Here is a 24,575-nt window from a genome sequence, read left to right as displayed (position 1 = left end):
TATAGACTCCCGCTCAGAGCTTTTGAACTGGCTGCTCATTCCAGGGAAGATCTTGATAACAACTGTTCCTTGGAGAAGGTTCATAGGAAACAAGGTAAATAAACACCACAGAGGCCCTGCCGGTCTGGTAGAGCTTTGCTCCTGGGGGTGTTTATAAGTTGGTGTTGGTGTCTGGGTGCAAAAGACTTTGAATTCAAAATGGCAGTTTGGAAGATTTTCAATGTTTGTGTTTTAATTTTAAAAAAGTTCACCTGTTTGCCATCAACAACCTCAGGGCATAGGCATCAGAGAGAAATGATCTTTATCCAGAATGTAAATCCAAAAGAAGGAGCTTTTGCTTTCTTTGCTTCCTGCCTGGCTGGGGCCTAGGACCAGTTACTGTAGTGACTGTGGGGTGGGAGAGACACTGAATTTATAAAAGCTAAATTGCAGAAGGAATAAAGGGCATTTCAGAACAGAAAATTGTTGAAAGAAAGGCCTGATTTCAAAAGTGAACTATGAACATACTGTGTCTTCTGACTTATGGCCAAAGGTGTCATAATTCTAAGCATAGTTATGTCACATGTGTCTGGACTTATTCAGCCTGGATGCCAATCTCTTCTGAACCTGTGCTAGGTACGTAACTGTGAGCAAATGCCTGTTTCCTCTTTGTAAAATGGGGTTTAAACTCCCAAGATTATTTTGAGGATTGGTGCAAACGGTGTGGGGGAAATGTGCCTGGTTCAGGGAGAACACAGACTCACCCACTCATTGAACAGTAGCTAATGGTAGCTGTCATTATTGCTTCCTTTGTGATTCCTCCAGGCCTAGAGGAGATGCTATTGGGGTGCGCATGGAAGTGAGCCCCAAGGGGAAGCAGAAGTAGGTAGCAGATTGGTGATCTTCACTCTTAAATACCTTCATTTGCATTGAGCTAATCTTTATCAGGGACTGTTATGGTAACATGTGTTTTCTGTATAGGAGCCCCCAAATGTCTGATAAAGGGAGACAAAACCCCTCGAGGGTAAGGCAGAGCAGAACCACTAAATAGGTCCTATGAACCCCCAGGTGGCTCTTTTATGGGTATGTGAGGTCTCCTTCAAGGTCTAAGGGGTGAGGAAGGGGCCACCATCAGGAACCATGTTGGGGAGGGAAGTGGATGGTGTGATAGAGAAGAGAGTCTGAGGCTCCCTTAAGGAATTTATTGGAAGGTAAGGGATTATCTAAGGGAAAACTTGTGTTTTCATGGAGGCCTGAGTGGGAGACAGATATCTCTACACCAGAGCTCCTGGTGGGAGAACTCCTTAAGAGAGGAATGGGTGAAGGTTTCTTCAGGGGAGCTTGGGGTCTCTACGGGATGGGGGTGGGGTCTTCCCAAGGGGGTGGGTTGTAGGTAGAGTTTTCTACAGGAGATCAGTGGGCTGGAGCTCTGTAAGGGCCTGTACCAGGAAGGACTGATACACAGAGCGCTGAGAGTCAGTGGGCGGAAGTGCGGTCCCCACACCCCCCCTCAGGCGGCCCCACCTCCTGGGAGCGGACTACACTTCCCGGCAGCCCCTTCGGGCGGCGGCGGCGCGGGAAGGAGGGGGCGGCGGTGTGAGGGGCGGCGGGGGCGGCGCGCGCCGGGCACGCGCGCCGGGGACCGTGGCGTTCGCCGGGCTGGAGCTAGAACATTAACCCCGGGAGGCGCGGCGGCGGCGGCGAGGGAGCGAGCCTCGAGCGGGCGGGCCCTGCCTGAGGGAAGGGAGGAAGGGGCGGGGAGAGCGCCGGAGGGAGGCCGGTCGGCCGCGGGCGGGCGGGCAGGCAGCGCAGCGCCGAGCGGCCCGCGGGCCCATGAGGAGGCCCGGGGACCATGGGCTCCAGGATCAAGTGAGTGCGGCCGGGCCGGGCGGGGCTGGGCCGGGCGCGGGGCGGCGAGGCCGGGCCAGGGCCGAAGGAAGGCCCGTGGGTCGCGAGGGGGACTTGTTGCCGGGTCCCCGGGGACGCCCCGCGTGCCGGCGTCACGCGGGGAGGGGGACGGTTGCCATGGCGATTGAGGGAGGCGCGGGGGTGGGGTGCGCGTGGGGTGGTAGGGCGCCGGTGGTCAGGTGTCCTCTGCTCCTCTCGGGGCAGGAGCTGCTGAGATTACCAGATGGCCTTCCCTCCGGGGTCACAGGGAGCCTCTGAAAATGGTCTTACAACTGTTGGGGGGGGGGGGCGGCGGAGGGCGAGAAATGTCCGGAAGCAACTCCCCGAATGGGTGCGTTTGGGGCGCCCCTGAGAGAGAGGTAGCAGCCGGCTGCCGAAGGCTTGCAGGGGGGTTGGGGGGGGGGGCGGGCAGGGGAATTAGGGGGAGCCACAAAAGTCGTGTGAGGTTCTCAGAGGGAGGGGCCACTCAGGCACCTAAGGTCCGGTTACTCTGGGGTGAAGGCCCTTTCCTCTCTCCTCCTGGTTCCCCTCTTGTCGGTGCCAGTCTCCACACCACTCGGGCCAGCGGCTGTGAGGGAAGATGGCTCTGTGCTGTAACTGAGCACCTGGTAATGGTTGGACAGGCGCTGTAACCCAATCTGGCACATTCCTCCGCTCGTTCATTCACCTGGAGTCCCCGACGGACAGGGGCGGGGGGGGGGGGGGGGGGACGGGGGGGTGGTGGTGGTGTTGGTTTTCCCCGGGTACCGTGTTGTGGAGGCGTCTCACTTCAGAACCCACTGAAACATTGTTTCCCTCCGTTTGGACGAGAAGTTGACTTTGGGAAGTACGACTCTGATACAGGCCAGTTTGGGTGTGTGGTTTTGGACTCTATCTCCCCTCCAAGCCAGGTCCTCTCTTGGCCTCTCCCTTCCTCAGCTCCAGAGCACGAGATGCCTTATCTCTAATGACTAACAAATGTTCGCTTTTTCTGAGCAGTAGGATTGTTGGAGGGCACTTGAAAACAAAGTTGACAGCTCAGGCTTTTCCGTAGGACAGCTTTCCTAGGACACTTGAAACCTGCTTACAAGAAAGCCTGTGGAATGTGTTCATTTCAGCATGTTGAGAATTATGCTAGGGGAAGTGTGAAAGGGGAAGGGCGTTAGGGGCAAAACCTAATAATCATGCAAAAGTTGCATCCTTGTCCAGTCCATGTCCATGCAATGTGACTTCTGTTCAGCCGTGTAGTCCCCTGGGACTAATACTTGCTGCCACAGCCCTGAGAGCTTTGCTACAGGGAGCTCGAAGAGTCTGTTCATAATAAAAAGGGAAGAGTTGGATGAGAACACTGTTCTTGATTTTTGTGGAAATGAGGGGAAAATTTAGAGGCGTGCCCCACCTAAGAGCTCAAGGGGCTTGGGAGGTGAAAAGACACCGTTCTTGAAGTATTTGGATTAAAGAGGCACTCCACGTTCAGCTCCTGCTTCCAAGGAGGAGTTTTAAACTTGGATTACAATAGCACTTAGGAACACTTTCCAAAAGCCACCTGAGAGTTGCAGAGTTTGCTTGTTAGGATGCTTACCCTTCTTGTTACACAGAAGTTCAGAAACTGGTCTGATACGAGGCAGGTAGAGAAAACCCAAGTAGGAGTTCAGATGATGGGGCATTGGGTCTCTGTCTTGCTTGTGAACGTTGCAGGTTAACAAATACATATCTCAAGTGGTGTTTTGGGAACCCATCACTCTGAGTGCTTGGCAAGAGAACTTAATGCAGTAAATTAGTATAAAGACTAGCCTTGATGTTGAAACTAGACTGCTTTGTGATAAAAACTTGGGCTTGGGAAGTATATTAACTTTACTTGTGGTGAGGCTGAAAGAGAATATGAAGAGAGAAATTAAGGAAAGTACTTGTGATTTACGGTGACTAGTTGACTAGGCAACTTTGCCTGCAGGTAGGAATGGGGATGGGCAGGCGGCCAGGAAACCTTCTACTTAGGTGCAGCCCTACTTGTTGGAGGGCTTAGCTTTGGTTGCTGCTGACCATTCCATCCTGATAGGAAAGAAGACACGGAGCTCAAGGGGTTCACCTGGCTGAGGTGAAATCTAAGTGTGCAGGCTCCATTGTGTAGGACAGTCTTGGGGGTGGGCGAGTAGGAGGCAGAGAGGACACTGCGGTCGCTCTAAGCAGGAGAGCACTGTGGCTGTTTGTGTTTTCTCTTGCTTATCTCTGATGCTATGTGGCCCTGTCTGGCTGATATGTACAATCAGATCTGGATTCAAATTCCAGTTCTTTTGTCTACTAACTATGAAGTTCCTTATTCACCCTGAGGATAAAATGGGGAAAACTATTGTTGTAGGGTTATTATGAACAGTAACTATAGTATCACTATGACTGCAGGGCCCATATTAAAAGTTCAGTAATTGTTAGTTTTCTTTTACACTTTCTCTATCAAAAGACCAAGAAAACTAGTATATTTTATACCAGAAATGCCAGAGAACTGGATGTTTCAGATAATGGAGAAGAACATTTTGATGATCAAGGAATTAGACTGTTAACATGCAGGGCAGGACTTAACATTCTCTCAGTAAAAAATAAAAGTGATTAAAAACAATAACCTGTGTGATTGTGAAGTTGGTGTCTGCTGTATGATCAATTGAGTTATTAGGCATAGGTATTGAGATTTGGTGCCTGATCAGACTTTTCCTTTCAAGCTAAGGCTGGTTGAGTACAATCTCTGTGTCACACCATTTCATCAAATCCTCACAACTGTCCAATGATGTAAATACTATGAGCCACATTTTTAAATTGAGAGAATGGGAGTTTATAGGCCTAAGATCAGATACCATCTCCTGGAAGCCTGCCCTGATGCCAGTTGCCCTCCCCCCTCCTCAGCTTTCGCCAGGTGCCCCTTATCTGTGCATCCCCCTCCCCAGCCTAGGCCAGGTGCTCCTCATCTGTGCATCCTCCTCCCCAGCCTAGGCCAGGGGCTCCTCATCTGTGCATCCTTCTCCCCAGCCTAGGCCAGGGGCTCCTCATCTGTGCATCCTCCTCCTCATCTGTTTCAGTGGCCCCTTGTGTCATAGCACTAAATCCAGTTCTTTGTCTTCCCTACTCAGCCTGACATGAACTTTTTGAGAGTAGGGACTCTTTTTTTGTCTTTGAGTTCCCTGTGTCAAACCCAGTACCTGACACACAGATTGTTTAGGAAGAGTTTATGGAATGCATTTAAGAAATATGTTAGGACCTGAATTAAGATCCTAATTTAGTGTACATAGAGTTAAAAGAACACTTTGCTACTTGAACTCTTGAGGAGGAAGAGTTTTATAAGTTTTTAAGCCAACTTGCCCTGGTCTAGGCACAGTTCCTTAGTTTTCTAAAGAGTGTTCAGTTCATGTTCACTTTATTTAGAGGAACATTGTCTTGCCTCACACCAAACATTTACTTGACAAAGGAAAGAAAAGGTCACCAGTTATGCAGGTAGTACCCTGGAAAGCTCCTAAGCCTTAAACCTGAGCAGACACTTAAAGGATGAAAGGAGCAGTGGTGACTAGTATCTTTGACAGCTATGTTTAAATCTTAGTTGGTGTTTGAGTGATCCCAGTGGACTGGAATGTGGTTAATATGAAGCAATTTAACTGATAATGCAGACACACAGCAGGAAACGGTGTGGCAGCTTAATACTACTTGTGGTGACATCCTAGAAATTGTTTCCAGGCACCAAGGGCAGGAAGTGGATTGTAAGTAATCGAAGGAAGTATTCTAAGTGAGTTTGAAGAAACCTGACATTTATGGACTCGGAGAAAAGCATACTCAAACATTTGAAGGCATAGAGGGACAGGATAAGGCAGCTGATTTGGCCTTGGGGTGTGTTTATTCTGCATTAGCCTGTATACCTGTCTTCTGTCCCTGTCAGACTGACCACTTTGAGGTTGGTGACCAAGAAATTTATCCATTTATTCATTCACTCACTCATTATAGAACTAAGAAGAGTGTCAAGCACATATTAAACACTCAATAAATGTTAGTCATTATAGTTATCATAACTGATAGTATTATATTATGTGCCCAGTAGTACACTAGGACATAGAAATGAAGAGATTTTTCTTCGGGTTAAGGCTTCCCAAAGTAGTAGTAAGATAGAAATGTGAAACAAAAACAACTCCCTGCAGGTCCTCTCCCCACCAAAAAAAACAACAAAAAAAAACTCTGCGTATAATACAAAAAGATCATTTTTATGGTGGAGGTGCCGCCAGTGACGACTAAGTGAATAAATGGAGAGACTGTGTGGGCTCAAGAAAGGAAGACTTCATCAATAAGATACTGTTTTAGCTGAGACAGGAGAGATGAGTAAGGATATGAAAGGGGTAAGAGTGGTGTGGGGTGGCAGTGGTGGTGATGGTGGTTGTGGTGGCAGCAGTCATAGTCATCTCAATACAGGAATGGCACATTAGGGAAATAAAAATACTAATTACCATTTTATTAGGCATTTAAATGCAAGGGATAGTGTTAGACATTGGGAATTTGTAATGGTGAATAATAATACATATTCATTCCTACTCTTGTTGGAGCTTACAGTCTGGTGGACCTGACCAAAAAAAAAAAAAAAAAAAAACCCCAGATCAATTCACGTAAAGCTATATGGATGTGCTACAAAGGAAAAAAAAAATTCTAAGAGAATGATAGGAGCGGCTGTCCTATTTTAGATAGAGAGGGAAGGCTTACAGTGGAGATGACATTTGAGCTGAAACTTAAAGGATGAGAACTCATTGGTCATGTAAAGAGACTTGAAAAGACACTTCATTCCAGGCAGAGGATAGAGAATATACAAAGGCCTGGAGGTAAGAAAACCCTAGCCCTATTTCAGGAATTGATAGAAAGCCAAGGGGTTTGGGAAGTGACTGATGGTAGAGACATTTGAGGTTAAGGTCAGAGAGAGAAACTGGGGCCTGAGCAGGGACTTGTAGGCTGTGGTCATCTGAAAACAACTTTATTAAGTTACAAGTCATATACCATAACACTTATTCTTTTTTTGTTAATCCTCACCAAGGATATTTTTTCCATTGATTTTTAGAGAGAGTGGAAGGGAGGGCGGGGGTTGGGGGGGAAGAGAGAGAGAGACAGAGAGACAGAGAGAGAGAGACAGACATCAATGTGAGAGAGACACATTGATTGATTGGTTGCCTCCTCCATGCTCCCTGACCTGGGTTGGAGATTGAAACTGCAACCCAGGTATATGCCTTTGACCAGGAATTGAACCCATGATGCTTTGGTGTCTGGGTCGACAGTAATCACTGAGCCACACTGGCCAGGGCATAAAATTTATCCTTTTATAGTGTATCAGTAAATGGTTTTTAGTATGCTCACAAAAATGTGATTGATCACCACTGTCCAATTCCAGAACATTTTTATCACCCCAGAAAGAAGCCCCATACCCATTAGCTGTCTGTCGCTTCCCCTTCCCCTCCAAACCCTCTCAGCTCTAGACAATCACTAATTATAGTTGCTGTAGATTTGTCTATTCTTGGCATTTCTTATAAATGGAATCATCTATATATATAAAAGCCTAAGCAACCTATCTACCGAACAACCAGTCGACTGGTTGCTATGACGTGCATTGACCACCAGGGGACAGACACTCAATGCATAGGATTGGGCTCCCTTCTGTCTGGATTGGACCTGCGGGGATTGGGCCAAAACTGGCTATCCGACATCCCCCGAGGGGTCCTAGATTGCAGGGTGCAGGCCAGGTTGAGGGACCCCACTGATGTACAAATTCGTGCACTGGGCCTCTAGTACAATATATAATCCTTTGTCTTTCATGTAATATAATGGTTCCAAATGTTATCCATATTATAGCATATGAGCATTTTGTTTATTCCTGAGTAATATTTCATTGTATTGACAAACCACATTTTATTCACTCATTCATTCACCCATTCGTCAGTTGTTAGGATTTTGGGTTGTTTTCACTTATAAATAACTAGGGGCCCAGTGCATGAATTTGTGCACCTTGAAAGGAACTGTGGGCTGTGAGGCTGCGGTGGGCATAGGAGCAGGTCTCGGCATCCCTGCCCAGCCCCTCCTGCTACGTCCCCTAGTCCCCTGTCTGCTGGCAGCCCCGCTCCTGCCACTGCTGCTCCCTTGTGCTGACAGCCCCGGCTCTGCTCACACCCACTGACGGCGCGGAGCGATTGGGGCTGGCGCCAGCAGCGGGTGCTAGTGGGGCCGATGCCATCAGCGGGTGCGAGTAGGGGCTACTGCCCCAATTGCTCCTCAGGAGCAGGGGGAGGTGGAGAAGCCCTCAGGGGTGATCGGGACCAGCAGCTGCCACTCGCACCCACTGAGGGTGCCGAGCGATCGGGACTGGTGCTGGGCACTGGCAGCGGGTGTGAGCGGGGCCATTGCTGGCAGTGGGTCTGAGCAGTGGCTGCCAGTCCCAATCGCCCCTCAGGAGCAGGAGGAGATGGAGAAGCCCTGAGGGGTAATTGGGGCCAGTGCCGGGGCGCTGGCAGCAGGTGTGAGTGGCAGCTCTGGTGCTGGCAGTGAGTGCGAGCAGGGCCAGTGCCGGCGGCAGGTGCGAGCGCCTGGCGGGACCGTGGCGTGCAGGAGCAAAGAATTTTCAGTATCAGAGGCTCGCCCCGATGACAGCAATCGGTGCCCCACCTTGGTCTGGCACCCCTGCTCACCTGCTCCACCATCCCGCTGTGGCTGATGTCCACCATGTTCCACACTCTGCCGCCTGCTGCCAAAGACCACCATGTTCTGCACGCACTTCCTGGTGGTCAGCACATGTCATAGCGACCAGTTGTTAGGTTCCGCTGTTTGGTCTATTTGCATAGTAGGGTTTGATATATATAGATGTTATGAACATAGAATGGTATTGCTGGATCATATGGTAACCCTGTTTAAGGAACTGTTAAACTGTTTTCCAAAGCAAGTGTAAAGTCGCATCTCATTGTAGATGGTCCAGTGAGTTGTGTAGAAAACGAAAGAGCAAAGTAGACAGAGATAGTTTTCTCAGAAGAGGTTGGAACTTGAACTGAAAGGAAGGTGAGATTTGGAGAAGGGAGGAAGGATTTCCAGAGGAAGAACGGTGGAATGACTTGAAAGTGGGGATAAGCCCATCTCATTGTTTTCTGGTACAGAGCTTGACTTCTTAGGATAGCTCTGCCAGTCTTTTTTTTTTGGACTGCTTGTTCAAGGATCCCATAACCAAAATGCACCACAGGCTTGCTTGCTTCTTGAGGCCAGTTGAATAGCACAGTTGACCTATTGCTCTTAACTGTGGGATAAGACTAGAAGTTGAAATGTGACTTCCCTTGGCGGGCTTCTCACTCTAATGCCTCATCTCATTTCTCTCTCCGCCATAGTGCTCTCATCCCAGTCCCCATTGGAGACAATACAAAGACAGTACAAAAGTCTTGTTGGAGGGTGAGCTCCCCATTAGTAGTTGCCAGTTGAATTTTCATTATGTTTTTGGAAAATGTCTTGGGTGCAACACCATCATTTAAATCTTAGCCATTGTAATCAATGTGGAGGGATTTGCACAGCAGATAGTAAGGGTGAAACAAGGAAGGGTAAAACCTGAAGTATTGTTGTAGGAAAGGATTTTATTTAGGCCATCTGTAAGGTCCTGGCTGGAATTCTGGTTGTGGGTTGCAAAGGCTTAGCCTTTCCCCTGGCCCAAGGGGGAACTAATCTCTGGATTTGCAACATCCTTTTGCTTAAAAGGATTTTGTGGGGAAATGGAAAGATAAGGAAGAAAAATAAACCAAAGAGAACAAAACAAAGTTGGTCTCCTCTACTTTTTTTTTTTTGAAATTCATACCCATTCTCCCAAGTATTTAGGACTTGAAAAGGAGACAAATAATGGAAGTAACAAAAGGTATGTTCAAAATATAAGTTCCTCTAAAAAAGATGATAACATTCCAGAAGTTTATTTGTAAGTTGGTTAATTGCATTTAGAATGTATTTTTCTCTTAGAGATCCTGTTATATATAAATCAGTGGCTATCAAGAATAAGGACTTACCAGGCATAGGGGACTGTGTGTGCAAAAGACATAGGGTGGTAACAGGGATAGCTGAGATACAGGATATGTGGGTGAGATTATAGGAGGTGAAGTTAAAAAAGTAGGCTTGTGCCACTGGGACATGATGCCATTGAAGGATAGAGTTCAGAGTATCATATGATCAGATTTGGGTTCTTAGGAAGCTTACTCTAGCAGCAGTATTTTAGAACAGTTGATATCTTTGGCTTGTGCAAGATGATCCTCCAGGATGTGAAAAGAATATTGGTAGAATTTATATTTGTTTTTATATTAACCATCAAAATTTCTGTTTTTGTGTTTTACAATGCTTATACTAGTATAGTAAAACATTCTTATAATTTATAAATAAACTAGAGGCCCGATGCACAAAGATTCATGCATGAATGGGCCTTCCTTCCTCTGGTTGCCGGCAACGCCTTTGCTCTGGCCGGAGCCGTCTTTCCGCCTTCCCAAGCTGCCCAGAGGCCCGGAGCTGCCGCTAAGCACCTGCGTATGCAAATTAACCTGCCAGCTTTGTTGCATTAATTTGCATACACACTTCTGATTGGCTGGTGGGCATTGCGAAGGTACAGTCAATTTGCATCTTACTCTTTTATTAGTGTAGATATATGTATATCAATTGTATGTTCAAATGTTTTACTGATAGGAGGGAATGCATGGAAAAAAACATTGGAGACCACTGGTTTACTAATTGTGTTATAGTTTATACTGCAGAAGATCAAGGTCCAAAGTGAGTTGTTGGTTGCTGAAAGAAAAAGGATGGATTTGAGAGAGATTTTAGGTAGAACTGTATGACTTGATGACAAATTACGTGTAAGAGGCAAGAGGAGAATCAAAGATGACTTGGCAAGGTTAGCAAAGTTATATTACAAATGAATGTTTGGAAGCTGAGGACTGGTTATATAATGTGTTTGCTTCTCCAAGGAAAAGTGAAAAAGTATGGCTGGGAGAAGGCATTTTAGTTTGCAGTGAGGAAGGAAGAAATCTTTAAGGGCTCCATGTGAATGTGTGTGCTTTGTTAGATGAGTAAGACCTAAAGTGGGCTGGGCCAAGTTACTGAGGGGAAATCTGTTCATGTTAGATTTAGAGAGAGAGAAATAATAAACTCTTGAACTCACTTTAGCCACAGGAAAGGTTTCAGGGATGTTGCACTGATCTTGCCTGGGCTGTGTGAGTCAAAGGAAGGAAGGAAACCAATCTAGAGAAAGATTTTTGACTCCAAGCAAAAATTTTGTATTCCAAGGTATGAGAGCAGCTGGGGGGATGTTGGCTTTGGAGATGCTCAGGCTGGAGTCCCCAGAACTATACAGAATCCCCGCCTGATTTCTAATAAGTTCCTGATCCTCAGTTTTTTAAAAAATTTTTTTATTTATGAAAGGAAGCTAATTCACCTATAAGGTTGTTGTGAGGATAAAAAGTGATCTTATATGTAGCCTTCAACAGATAAGTGACTGTTTAGTAGACGGTAGCTATTATTGATATTGCTTGGAGAGGATGATATACACTTGTGTGAACAACCGGGAGCTAAAAAAAGTCAAAAGAATGCATGTTTTCCTTTTCATAGTTTTAAGACAGAGAAAGTTTTTGCTTGCTCTCTGTGAGTATGTCAGGATGATGTGTTGTATATTTTACTGAATTTATTTGAAGGATTGCTATTCTGATATATTCAGAGCACTATTCCTCTTGCTGGTTGGGGAAGAGAAACTTAATGTCTCTACTAAGAGATAAGATAAGCCTGCAAATAATTAGAATGTTAATATTTACGAGCATTTATGCCTCCTGACAAATAATATTTGAAAATTGTATTCAATTTTATAAAATATTTATATCATTTATATTTATCTTTAGCTGGCATTACTGTTCACTTCTAGCCTTTTATTTTTCCCAAAAAACAATATTGTTGTTGACAGTATTACAGATGATTCCCATTTTTAACTTCTCATTTTGTTTTCCTGAGTGCTTAAAATTACTATTTTTTTAACTTTTATATTTTGGAAAATGTTAAATATCTATGAAAGTAGAGAGGCTAGTATGAGTCCCCAATGTCCATCACTCAGTTTCAGCACTTATTAATTTATGGCTTACTTAGTTTCATTTATAAATAACTGACTATAAACTCCTGCCCCCACCCTCCAATCCTAGATTGCTTTGAAGCAAATTCCAGATGTCATATCTCATCTTAAATATTTCCATGTGTTTCTAAAAGATAGACATTCTTTTTAAAAACCATGATGATGATTTCACACCTAAAAAATTTCCTTTATATCATTAGATATCCAGTGTTCAAAGGTTACTAATTTTATCAGTTTTTGTTAAACAATTGATTTGTTTGAATCAAGTAAGATCAGATTGTAATTGGTTGGTACATGTCTCTTAAGTCTCTTTTCCCCTTTTGCAATTTATTTATTGAGAATGTTGGTTATTTGTCCTATATGTTTTCCATTGCATCCTGTTTAATATGTTCCATTCCCTTTATTTCCTACAAACTGATAGTTAGATGTACTGACTGGATCAGTTCAAGTTCATTTTCTTGTCAAGAGTACTTAAAAGGTGGTGATAGGTATAGTACTTCCATCAGGAGGCACATTATCTCTTTTGATCCCTGATTTATCAGGGGCTGTAAAATGGTGATATTTTGTTTCTGTTATTTTTTCCTCATATTAGCTAGACTAGTTTAATGAAGGAAACCTTCCTCATATCAGTTATTTAGTTACCTTGAGGTATAGTTCATATTTGATTCCCTTTATTTTTTTAAACTGAGTTAATTTCCTACCATTTTCCAAAGGTGACTGATTTTATTTTTCGATTGTCACTTTAAACACAGATTTTTTAAAGTATACAATTCAGTGGTTTTTAATACATCCATAGAATTGCACAACCATCACTACAGTTGATTTTAGAACACTTTCATTACCTCAAAAAGAAATCCCATACCCATTAATGGTCACTCCCCATTTTTTCCCAAGTCCTCCAGCCCTGGGCAACCCTAATCTACTTTCAATCTCCACAGATTTACCTTTCTGGACATTTCATATGAATGGCATTATATACTGTGTGACTTTTGTAAACACATAGATTTAAACAATTCTTGCTATATTTCAATCTACTATGGTTATCCCTATTGATGTTTAATTTGTCCTATCTTTGTCCAGTGGGAGCATCTTCAAATTAACTTCTAGAGTCCTTTTGACAAGATCCAAGTAGTTTCTAATAGCTTCTTTCTTTTTGGTGTGACAAGATGTTCCAGACTCTTGTATACTTCCTGCTCCAGACCTGTATTCTGCTGTTTCTTTAAGGCAGTGGTTGGCAAACTAAAGCTCGCGAGCCACATGCGGCTCTTTGGCCCCTTGAGTGTGGCTCTTCCACAAAATACCACGTGCGGGCGCGCACATACAGTGCGATTGAAACTTGGTGGCCCATGCGCAGAAGTCGGTTTTCGGTTCTCAAAAGAAATTTCAATAGTTGTACTGTTGATATTTGGTTCTGTTGACTAATGAGTTTGCCGACCACTGCTCTAAGGAGTCTTGCTTCATTTTGGTGGTAAATGGTATTAGATATTATAGTTTTGGGACTTTTTTTTCTACTAGATCAGTTTTCTCCAAGGGTCAGAACTAGAATGTGCATGTTTCTGTTTTTGTGTATGTGTATTTTTAGAAGGTAAGCAACATCACATGTTCATATTGATTATAGCATTTTTATGTAACCTCATCAGTCATATAACTGAATCTCCTGTCATACCAAAAGTCCTGATTTCGTTGAATTGATTGCTTTATTCCACAGTACCCACACAACTCAACAGCAGTGCTAACAAAAGCACCAACAATGTGATTACTGAAAACGCGTTTTTGTTTTAATTTGGCTTTTTTTTTTTTGTCCTTAGAGTATATACCACTAGGAATGTATAGTCAAGTTACTGTTTCAAAATCAATAGAGCCCACCTGGAGTGGCTCAGCTAGTTGGGGTCGGCCTGTGTGCTGAAGGGTTGCCAGTTGATTCCTAGTCAGGGCACATATCTGGGTTGCAGGTTCAATTCCCGTTCAGGGCATGTTCGGAAGGTAGCCAGTCGATGTTTTCTTTCTCTCTGTCATCAATGTCTGTCTGTCTGTCTCTCCCTTTTCCTCTCCCTCCCCCCGCTCTCCATTTACCCGTCTCTGTTGGCTCCTCTCCCCTTCCCATCTCTAAGCATGCTCGTGGGTGAGAAATAAAGAAAATCACTAGAAGTAGTTTCTTTCTCTGTGGTGTGTCACTAACTCAATATATAAGGTTTTTGTTTTTTCTTTCAACCTTTGGAATTGCTTTAAAAATATTATTTAAATAAAATATTTCTATGGTTTCAAAGCCAAATCTACAAAAGGTATATTCAGAAAAGTCTCATTTCTATCCCTTTCTTACCATTCAGTTTCTTCCTTCCTCCATAAGTGGCTTGTTAAAAAAAAAATTCCCCCAGTTGTCATGTCTTTCAAAAAAAGGAAAATTATATCTATATCTATATATATTCACACCTCCTCTCACTAGCACCTCAGATAAATGGTAGCATTCTCTGCACTTTTCTTTTCTCATTTTATACTCTGTAAAGAGATCACTTCTAGCAGTATATAGAATTCATTCTCATTTCTCTGTAGGGACAGCATAGTGTTCCTTCGGATGGATGAACCATGGGTTATTTAACCAGTTTCATACTGATGGTCACTTAGGTTGCTTCCAGTGTTACTGTTACAAATGGTGCTGCAATGAGTAGTCTTGTGTATTTTTACCATTGCAATAGATTGTTAGAAGTGGGATTGCTGGGTCAAAGAGAAAATTTATATGTAATTTTGTAAAATTGTTAAAATAGGCCAGCTAGGGTGCTAGAATAACATTTTCTTTTTGGTGCATTGTAATGATCCCATTTGAAGGAGAATGTTCTTAATATGAGGGTTATATAAACTTTTTCTTATAATCCATCCAGAATTTAAAATTAGGCTAAATTTATTTTGTTTCATATCTGGATGTGTGTATCTCTAGCTATATATCTATATCTAATCTATATCTATATCCATATATATTTACATATACATTTTAATTTTGCCTTTATTTGAACAAAATGCACCTGCCCAATATAGAGAGCAGCCCAGGGCATCACACGAGTAATTGCATGCTCATGTTGGCTCACAGAAGCCTCTACTTTGTACCTTTTGTGGGAGCTGGGGCACCTTTGGGAGCCTGAGTCTTGGCTTTGACTTTGGCCTTGGTGCTTGCTTCCAAGCAGCAGAGCGTGGGACCCCATGTCTCTCAAGCTTGAGTCTGATGCCTTTCAGGACCTTGAGCTCGACAAAGGCCTTGGTGTTCTTAGTTTTATTGGTCTACATCCTCATTAGACCTTTCTGATGTTTCCTGAAAAAGCTCAAGAGCCTTAGGAACTTAAGTTCCACATCCTTAAAAGATATCTTTATGTTTAGGTCTTATTAATGCCTTTTCTGTACCATTTCTGAACTGGTTATGCATGGTGTGACTCTTGGACTGGCCATGTCTGCATTTCTGCCTTCGGCCCAGAAAGTGCCTGAGACTGGAATAGAAAGAGCCATATCTGGATTTAGATTTTTTTAAAAAGTCTTCTCTCCCTTCCCCTCCCCCTGAGTTTCAAAATTCTTCCCCCCTCACATTATTTGTTTTATCATATCTTTATTTTTTTCAAACTTGAACTCATATTAGCAGCTTTACGGAGACTCTTTTTCCCCATTTTTCCAGATGGTTCCTTCCTACCTTCCTGTTCTGATCTTTATAAAGTCATCTGTATTATTGTAATCCTGGAATGTCCCTTCACCACTCTCCAATTTCATTATTTCCTGGCCTCTGTGTTATTTTGTTGTAATTTGTTTGCTGGAGTGTATATTCGGGTTCTTATAGGAGGCAACCAATCAGTGGACTTGCAGAAAGGTTGTGTTTGAGTTCTAGTATGTCAGAAAAATGTCTACCTTCTCACACTTGGTCGATAGTTTATATCAGTGATTTTCAAACTTTTTCATCTCATGGAACACATAAACTAAAATTCTGCAACACACCAGAAAATACAGATTTTTTTGCCAATCTGACAAAAATATAGGTATAATTTTGATTCATCCACACTGGACAGCTATTGTTATATTGGCTGTTGTCATTTTTTTAATTTGACAATCTAAGGGAAAGAAGGTTAGTGCTCCTTACTAAATAGGCAGGTATTGAATGTTTTAAAAATTATTGCAGCTCACCAGTTGAAAATTGCTGGTTTACTAGTATATGGTAATAGAGTTCTGGATTGAAAACATTTCTTATAGCACTCGAAGACATTTTCCCATGGATTTTTAGCTGGTTTCCTCTGACACTGCTCCAGAAGAGGCAGGGGTATTCTGCCTTCTTCTTGCCAGTTGGGGTACATGTCTAGGTTCTCTGCTCAGCCTTGATTGACACCCAGCCTTGATTGAATTCTGGTGGGGAATTCTCCTTACTGCAGGGCCAGAGTGGGAGTCCTGACTCCCAGGAGGCCTCCATTGACACCTCCCCAGCTGGGTGGAGTTTGGATTTTTTAAAAATAGTATTCTTTGCCTTTCCCTCCCCCTGAGTTTCTAAATCCTTTCTCCCCCCTTGCATTATTTGTTTTATCATATCTCTGTTTTTTTTCCAGATCATACTAACAGTTTTATCGAGGTTCTTTTTCCCTTGCTTCCACCATGGTCTTGAATACTGCTATGTGAGAGTGGAAGTCCAGCTTCACAATATCCCCTGAACCACATCGTGAGGGCCTTCATTACTGCCATGTGGGATGATGAAAGCCCAGCTCTCTACTTTCTATAGCACTAACTTGGCAGGGGCATGTGGATGGCATGCTTTATTACAGCCTGGTGAGGGTAGAAATCTAGGTTCTCTCCTTGCTTGTCTTGGCTGACTTGAGTGAAGGCAACACATGTTGGCTACAGTGTTCAGTGGTTCTTTTCTAAAAGTTTTCTGACTTGTTAGCTTGCCCCTTTGGCTAGAGAGAGCTGATTTTTGTTGGCACATCAAGTGATATTTGTGTTGCCAGCTTTAGTCATGAATGGATATTGAATTTTATCAAACCCTTTTTCTACATCTGTTGGGATGATCATATGGTTTTTTCCTCCTGTTAATGTAGTGGATCACATTTATTTTCAAATGTTAAACTAAGTTGGCATTCCTGGGATAAACCCATTTGGTCATGATTTATTATCTTTTTTATACATAATGCTGGATTCAATTTACTAGTATTTTATTATTTTATGTTTCCATCTATATTTATAAGAGATTTTGGCTATAATTTTATGTTAATGTTCTTGTCAGATTTTGGAATTAAGGTTATGCTGGCCTCATAAATAAGAAAGGACTATATTAAAAAAACTATTATAAAAGTTGTGTGGCTTTTAGTATAAATGCTTATCTGTTTCCCTATAATATGAGGGGATAGGTAATCCTACTCTTCTTCCCTCTCCACTCATATTCACTCTCCCCTCTTTGTTGTATACACAAGTTTATGTTATGATGAATAATTCACTATCAAGTTAGGTCATCAGGATATTTTATCTGTTAGTATTTTAGTGTATATCTCTTAAGAACAAGTATATTCTTCTATATAGCCACAACACTTTTTATCACCATTAAGAAATTTCACATTCATATAATATGATCTAACAATCCATATTTAAATTTTCCAAATTGTTCCAATAATGTCCTTTGCAGCTTTTTGTTTAAGCCTGGGTCCAATTAGGGGATCATATGTCCAATTTAGTTGTTATGTCTCTAGTTTCCTTTCATCTAGAACCGTTCTGCCCTTTTTTTGAGTCTCTGACATTTACATTTTAAAGAATCCAGACCAGTTTTGTAGAATGTCTCACGTTTGGGACTTGTCTCATTGTTTCCTCATGCTTAAGTTCATGTTTAAACATTTTGGCAAGAAAACCAAATAGATAAGTTGTCTAATGCCATGAATTTTTTTGAGAATTTTTTTGGTCTACGGCCATACCACCCTGAACGCGTCCGATCTCGTCTGATCTCTTAAGCTAAGCAGGGTCGGGCCTTGTTAGTACTTGGATGAGAGAAGTTTTTTGTTTATTTTTAATTCTTACCTGAGAATGTTTATTGATTTTAGAGGGAGGGAGGGAGGAAGGGAGGGAAGGAGAGAGAGAGAGAAACATCAGTATAAGAGAGAAACATTGATCAGTTGCTTCCATTATGTGCCTCAAACTTGCAACCTAGGTATATGCCCTGACTGGGAATCGAACCCACAACCCTTTGGTGTATGGAACAATGCTCCAACCAACTGAGCTACTCGGCCAGAGCTAATGCCATGCGTTTTCTTTTTTTTTTTTTTTAAATATATATTTTATTGTTTTTTTACAGAGAGGGATAGAGAGTTAGAAACATTGATGAGAGAGAAACACCGATCAGCTGCCTCTTGCACACCCCCCACTGGGGATGTGCTCGCAACCAAGGTACATGCCCTTGACCGGAATCGAACCTGGGACCCTTGAGTCCGCAGGCCGACGCTCTATCCACTGAGCCAAACCGGTTTCGGCAATGCCATGCGTTTTCATTCTTCATGGAAGTCATCAGTTTTCATTGTTTTTCTGTCATTCTTTTTTAAAAAGGCTCTTACTGTCTTTTTATCCTCTTCTTTTCTCTCCCTGTTGCTTTCTGTTCCTGTTTTGTAGAAGTCATGTTGTTTCTGTTCTATTTAAGGATGCCAGTTTCCTGAAACATATTTCTTAATCATTTCAGAGATATATTCTTCTTGCAAGAGATGATGTTCCCTCTTCCCCATTCACAATATTTGTAACAGGTCTTTTATTTTCCCATATACCCTTTAGCAAGGTGAGCTCTATCTAGATTTGCTAGTTGCCACAAGTGAATGGGTTACACTGTTTGTGCCCCATGGGTGATGGTCAGGTCCCCCTTTTCAGATCTGTTGCTGAAGAACTGATTCATGTTCATTGTTCACAGTTGAACTTCCAGTGTCTAAGCAGGTGTTTGTACTACTGAGGTAGAATTTTATTCACTCAGTACCTGATATCATATTTTGAACTAATGACATACAAAAGAAGCTAAAATTCACAGAACGTGCTCCGTTAGAGATCTTGCTCTATTCTCACTGACCTTTATGTTGTACTTGTTTTTATGTAATTATTATAATCAATGTAACTAATTTTTAAAAAGTAATCAGGAGATTACATAACTCCCTCTCCATATTAAACTGTGTGTGTGTGTGTGTGTGTGTTAGAGAGAGAGAGAGAGAGAGAGAGAGAGAGAGAGAGAGAGAGAGAGAGAGAGAGATCCATGAGACTAATAAGGGTTGAAGAGCAGAATGACTAAAGGTAGGTAGACACATTAACCTGCTATAATAGAAGAGAGGTAATGAGGGCTGATATTTGGATAGATACTTTTGTTTTGTATCACATTGCCTTTAAGAGTCCAGGTATCAGTGAGGGTTGTCAAAAAGTAGTATTAGAAGAAAGTCTTTACAACTAGATGGATGATGACTGCAGGGGTTGTAACCTGGGTGACTGATAGAGCTAGCATCAAAAATAGGGAATTGAGGGGTTATTTGGGGGAAATAAATGATTGGTTTGCTTTGGATTCTACTGAGTGTGAGATTACTATCTGTGGGAAGCTCTCCAGGGACAGTTGAAATTTGGACTTGAAGGTCATGAGAGAGGCGGGAGCTAAGTATATAGTTAGGGAGTCAATTACAGAGTGGTGAGTAGTGAAAAGTAATGGGATTTCATGACTCTTTAGTAGGCAGATAGAGAGTAGGTGAGAGGGAAATATTGGGGACATTTCACATCTTAAATCCAAACACCTCCTTCTCCATCTCTGGGTCCAGACCACCATCCTCTGTTATCCTAGTGGCTGTAATTCCTCCATACTGGTTCTTTCTACCACTCTTGCTTCTCTCCAGTCCATTCTCTAAACAGTACCCACAGTGAGCCTTCCAAATGGGAAATCTCTTAATGTCAGTTCATTGCTAAAATCACTCATTTGCTCCCCATATATCCAGATTAAAATCTACACACCTAACATGGTTTATAAAACTCTTTGAGATCTTGACTCTATTAATATAAAAATAGTAATGACTAACATTTATTGAACTCTTTTGAATATTAATACTTATTCTAAGTATTTTATATTTGTTACCTCATTGAATCTTAATACTTAATCTTTCAATTTACCCTCATTAACAACCTGATGGAGAAGGTACTGCTCTGATCCCCATTTTGCAGATGGGAAAGACACAGAGATTTCTAGTTGCCCAACGTCTTAGAGCTAACACTTGGGGAGCCAAATTAAGTGACTATAGCTAGAGATGTTTGCCCGGTGCACACAGCTTATGGGGAGGTAGAACCTGGTATTAGAGCTCATATCTATGTGACTCTGAGTGTGCTCTCTTCTCTATTTTTGTTGGATCCCCGTCTCATCGGTAGTCCCCCTGACCTCCTACCTCTACGCACATATACATATACCCTTGGCTAACTTTTAATCATTCTTCAGGTTTTATCTCAAACAGAGCTCTGGAGAAAATTTTCAGCATCCCCTTTACCCTTCCTGCTGCACTTGGAGGAGCTTTGCCTGGTTGTTATTGATTGTCTTTCCCGTAGTCTTATAAATTTCATGAAATCTGGTACCTTGAGAGACTTGCTCACTATAAACCTTGAGTGACTTGCACTGTATGTGACACATAGTAGGTGCTCAGTTAATATATATTGAATAATTAATTGATGTTTAACTCAATATAGAAGTTTAGTCTTGACTGGATTTTATTCTTAAAAGTAGTCTTTTCAGCCCTAACCGGTTTGGCTCAGTGGATAGAGCGTCGGCCTGCGGACTGAAGGGTCCCAGGTCCGATCCCGGTCGAGGGCATGTACCCTGGTTGCAGGCACATCCCCAGTAGGGGGTGTGCAGGAGGCAGCTGGTCGATGTTTCTCTCTCATCGATGTTTCTGGCTCTCTATCCCTTTCCCTTCCTCTCTGTAAAAATTCAATAAAATGTATTTTTTTAAAAAAGTAGTCTTTTCATATATTTAATTCCCAACTATTTATGTTTATGATGATTCCAAATAACTGGTATCTTCAAATTATGCTTTGGCAAGTCCCTTTGGGACTATAAATATTAATAGTTGTGTTATTTTTCTTAAGATAATGTTATGCTTTATTTCTGGAGTAACTACTGATAATCATCAGAGAAAGACGGTCCACAAAGTGCTTGTTTAACTGCAGGATGCAGCCTGGGGATGCCTCAGTTGCTATGAGTAGAATAAAAAGTCACTTATTCTTACACTGATTGTTGAAAGTTGTTTCTACTCTGCCTCTAAGCTGGTTTTTGTTTTTGGTGCTAGAAGATAGGCAGTCATAGCCTGGAATTAAGGAGGAAGAAAAATAGAGTATTCTGATGCCCTCCTTAATCGATTTTTTTTAGACAAATTGGCCTGACCTTTCCCACTGTGGTCTAACTTCCTCATAGGAAAAGTTTCACAATGCACAGAAAAGAATTCATAGCAGGACTATGAGTTGCATATTACTAGTTCAGTGGTGGTCATACATGTTCAAGTGATAGAGTCATGGTATTTTTTTTGTGGAATATTATGAAATATTTATATATGAAATTTTAAAATACATTTTTTCCATAAAGCTATTATATATTCTAGTATAGACAGAGAATAGTGGGAGAGAAAGGTTTAAGAAAATTTATGGTAGGAAAACTTAATATTACCATATTTTTTCATGCAAATTGGGAATAGGCCATTTTTTGGCACCTCGGTCTAGTTCCTCCAGTGTTTGAAGTAGCATTGTTGGAGAATGTCAGAGTACCATTGACAGAAACTGGTGAGTCAGGAGAGAGAACTAGCAGTGAGGTCAAGAAGAATGAATTTGGTGCACTGCTGGTGGGAATGCAGACAGATACAGCCACTGTGGAAGACAGTTTGGAGTTTCCTCAAAAAGTTAAAAATGGAACTCCCATTTGATCCAGAAATCCCACTTCTAGGACTATATCCCAAGAAACCAGAAACACCAATCAGAAAGGATATATGCACCCCTGTGTTCATAGCAGCACAATTTACCATAGCTAAGATTTGGAAACAGCCTAAGTGCCCATCAGCAGATGAGTGGATTAAAAAACTTTGGTACATCTACACAATGGAATACTACACTGCTATAAGAAAGAAGGAACTTTTACCATTTGCAACAGCATGGATGGAACTGGAGAGCATTATGCTAAGTGGAATAAGCCAGTCCTCTAATCTACCTAATAAAAAAGTAACATGCTAATTGACTGTACCTTTGCGATGCCCACCAGCCAATCAGGAGTGACTATGCAAATTAACCCAACAAAGATGGTGGTTTAATTTGCATACACAGGCACTGAGTATCTGGGGATGGACAGGACGCTTGTGTCGTCACCATGGCGATGAAGCAGGCGTTCCGCACCACCCAGCCGCTTTGGGCCAGAGCGGAAAGGCTGCTCCAACCAGAGTTACTTCCAGTTTTTGAACTGCTTTGAGTCCATGCTGAGTGATACTGGAGGGAAAAAATGGTAAATGTACTACTGGTCTTCTACCCCAATCCATCTACTCATATTTACTTTCTTGATTCCTCAAATAGCTGCTTCATGATTTCTACCCTTTTTGTACATATATATTTTTTAATTGATGTGGGAGACAGTGTAGATTGTGCCTACTGCATTTTACTTGGACCAGAACTTCTAGATTTCTTATTTATCTTGCTATGCACTCATTAGACTTCTTAAACTGGTGAGTGTGTATCTGTTGTCAGTTTTGGAAAATTTCTAGCTATTTTCAGATCAAGAACTAAGTGAAGATGAGACACCCCCCCAAAAAAAAAAAAAAAAAAGTAAATAGAGCATTAAAAGCAACTTTCTGAAACCAGCTATGGGTTATGCCCCATTCTTTTCTCCTCTTCTGGAGTATTAATTAATCTTGTATATTATACTTTCTGTGTCTGTCTTCTGTTCTTTTGCTTTCTCTTTAAAATAATTTGATCTCTCTAAGTGTTATTCTGTATAATTTCTGTAAGCTCACTAATTCTCTTTGGTTGTATCTTTTCTGCCCTTAAGCCATCCATTCAGTTATTCTTTTTTATTTTGAGAAATATTTTGTTCTTTTTTAAGTTTGCTTCATCATGTCATAGTTTCTTACTCTTTACTCATTTTCAATCCCTTTTATTCCTTTAAGTTTATTAAACATTTATTCCAAATTCAGTCTCTAATAATTCCAATATCTGAAGTCTTTGAGAGTCTGATTCTGGCATCTTTCTTTTTTTTTTTTCTTTTCTGAGGGTCTTATTTTATGGGCTTTATTTTCCTGAGTGTTTTCAAATTTTTGCCCAAGTTTATATTTCTTAGAACTGTTTGTGAGAATCATTTTGAGACCAATGTTAAAGTGAATTTTTCCAGAGAAGATTTACATATTATTTTGTTAGTGTTCTGTGGCCACTTTTAGTTTGTGACCACTTGGACTTAGATTCCTGGGTTGAAGTTTCTTTGACCATTCAGTAGTAATTCCAGCTTGTGGTTGAACTGAAAGGAAGATTTTCCTTTCTATCTTATTGCCAAGTTTTGAGACTAGTGGTTTCATTGGTGTGTGTGTGTGTGTGTGTGTGTGTGTGTGTGTGTGTGTGTACCTTGATCCCTTTTGTAGCCCCAGTTTAAATTGTGAGGGAGGGGTATCTATTATACTTTCCACCTTAGTCTAAACCTTACCTTTGCCTTGTATTCCTTGAGCCCCATTAGATTATGAGAATGAAGACGCATTGGACTATGTAAATGCTTTCAATGGGAAAGCGAGATTTTGTGTGTTGGTTATCCTGTTGGGTGGGTTCCTATCTTCACTTAATTCTTTGTTTTAATCTTCCGTATTTTACTGCAAACTCACCAACTTATTTATTTGAGAAGATAAACAATACCCATTATTTAGATTTTTTTCCAGTGGCCTTTCAGAAGTGTACTTTAGCTTGTCCTATTGCCAGAAATTGAATTTGCAGCTGTACCTTTTCCGTGTTTCAGTCAGGTTTATTTAGTTGCTTTTCTTCAAATTTCATATGAATATTCACATGAACACTTCTGTACTCTGATCAGGCTGTTTCCCCTTGCTCACAATCCCCTCCCTTCTCCACACCTGGCCAAATCCTGTTCATCTGGCAACGTTCACTCCAAGTTCCACCTCTCCTGTGATGCTTCTCTTGAACACCCTAGCTCAGTAGTTACCAAATGTTTATACAAAAAAAAAAAAAAAAAATTAAAAATGAGTTTTGTGAAACTACATAGAGATGGTCATTATTTTTGAAGAGAAATTACATTTTTACATCAAAAAGCAGGAGGAATATAATGTCAGTTTAAGGACAGTTTTAAAAAGTGAATTAAATATATTTATATGGAAAGGACACTATACTGCCTTATTTCACCCCACCTCATTTTGCTAGTGACTGACAAGAGCCTTATTGCAGACTGTCCACAGATGGTTGGACCCATGGCCTTATCCCAAAATGAGGACTACAGCCTGCAAACCCACAGCATTTTGTTTTACCAATTCTGTGGCACCTAGTTATGTTTGACTGTTTACCTTTACAAATGTTTTGTCTCCTTGATTAGGTTGTAAGCTCCTTAAGAGTGATTATATACTAGTAT

The 24,575-nt window shown here is 41.8% G+C and overlaps 1 protein-coding gene across 3 annotated transcripts in view; it reads left to right on the top strand.

Annotated features, from left to right (window-relative positions):
• Positions 1-1,760: 1,760 nt before the first annotated feature.
• Positions 1,761-24,575, top strand: part of DENND1A (DENN domain containing 1A) — a 463,104-nt gene continuing 440,289 nt past the window's right edge. For 2 of the 3 annotated variants that reach the window (XM_054726915.1, XM_054726917.1), the window contains exon 1: positions 1,761-1,848. In XM_054726915.1, coding sequence (XP_054582890.1) covers positions 1,832-1,848 — 17 coding nt within the window. In that variant the 5' untranslated portion in view covers positions 1,761-1,831. The remainder of the gene's footprint in view (positions 1,849-24,575) is intronic. The other variant, XM_054726916.1, reaches the window with a different exon arrangement.

Source organism: Eptesicus fuscus, chromosome 15 (genome assembly GCF_027574615.1).
Source record: "Eptesicus fuscus isolate TK198812 chromosome 15, DD_ASM_mEF_20220401, whole genome shotgun sequence".
Taxonomy (NCBI): Eukaryota; Metazoa; Chordata; class Mammalia; order Chiroptera; family Vespertilionidae; genus Eptesicus; species Eptesicus fuscus.
The sequence above is the reverse complement of the archived record's forward strand: the minus strand, read 5'-3'. Positions and strand labels throughout refer to the sequence as shown.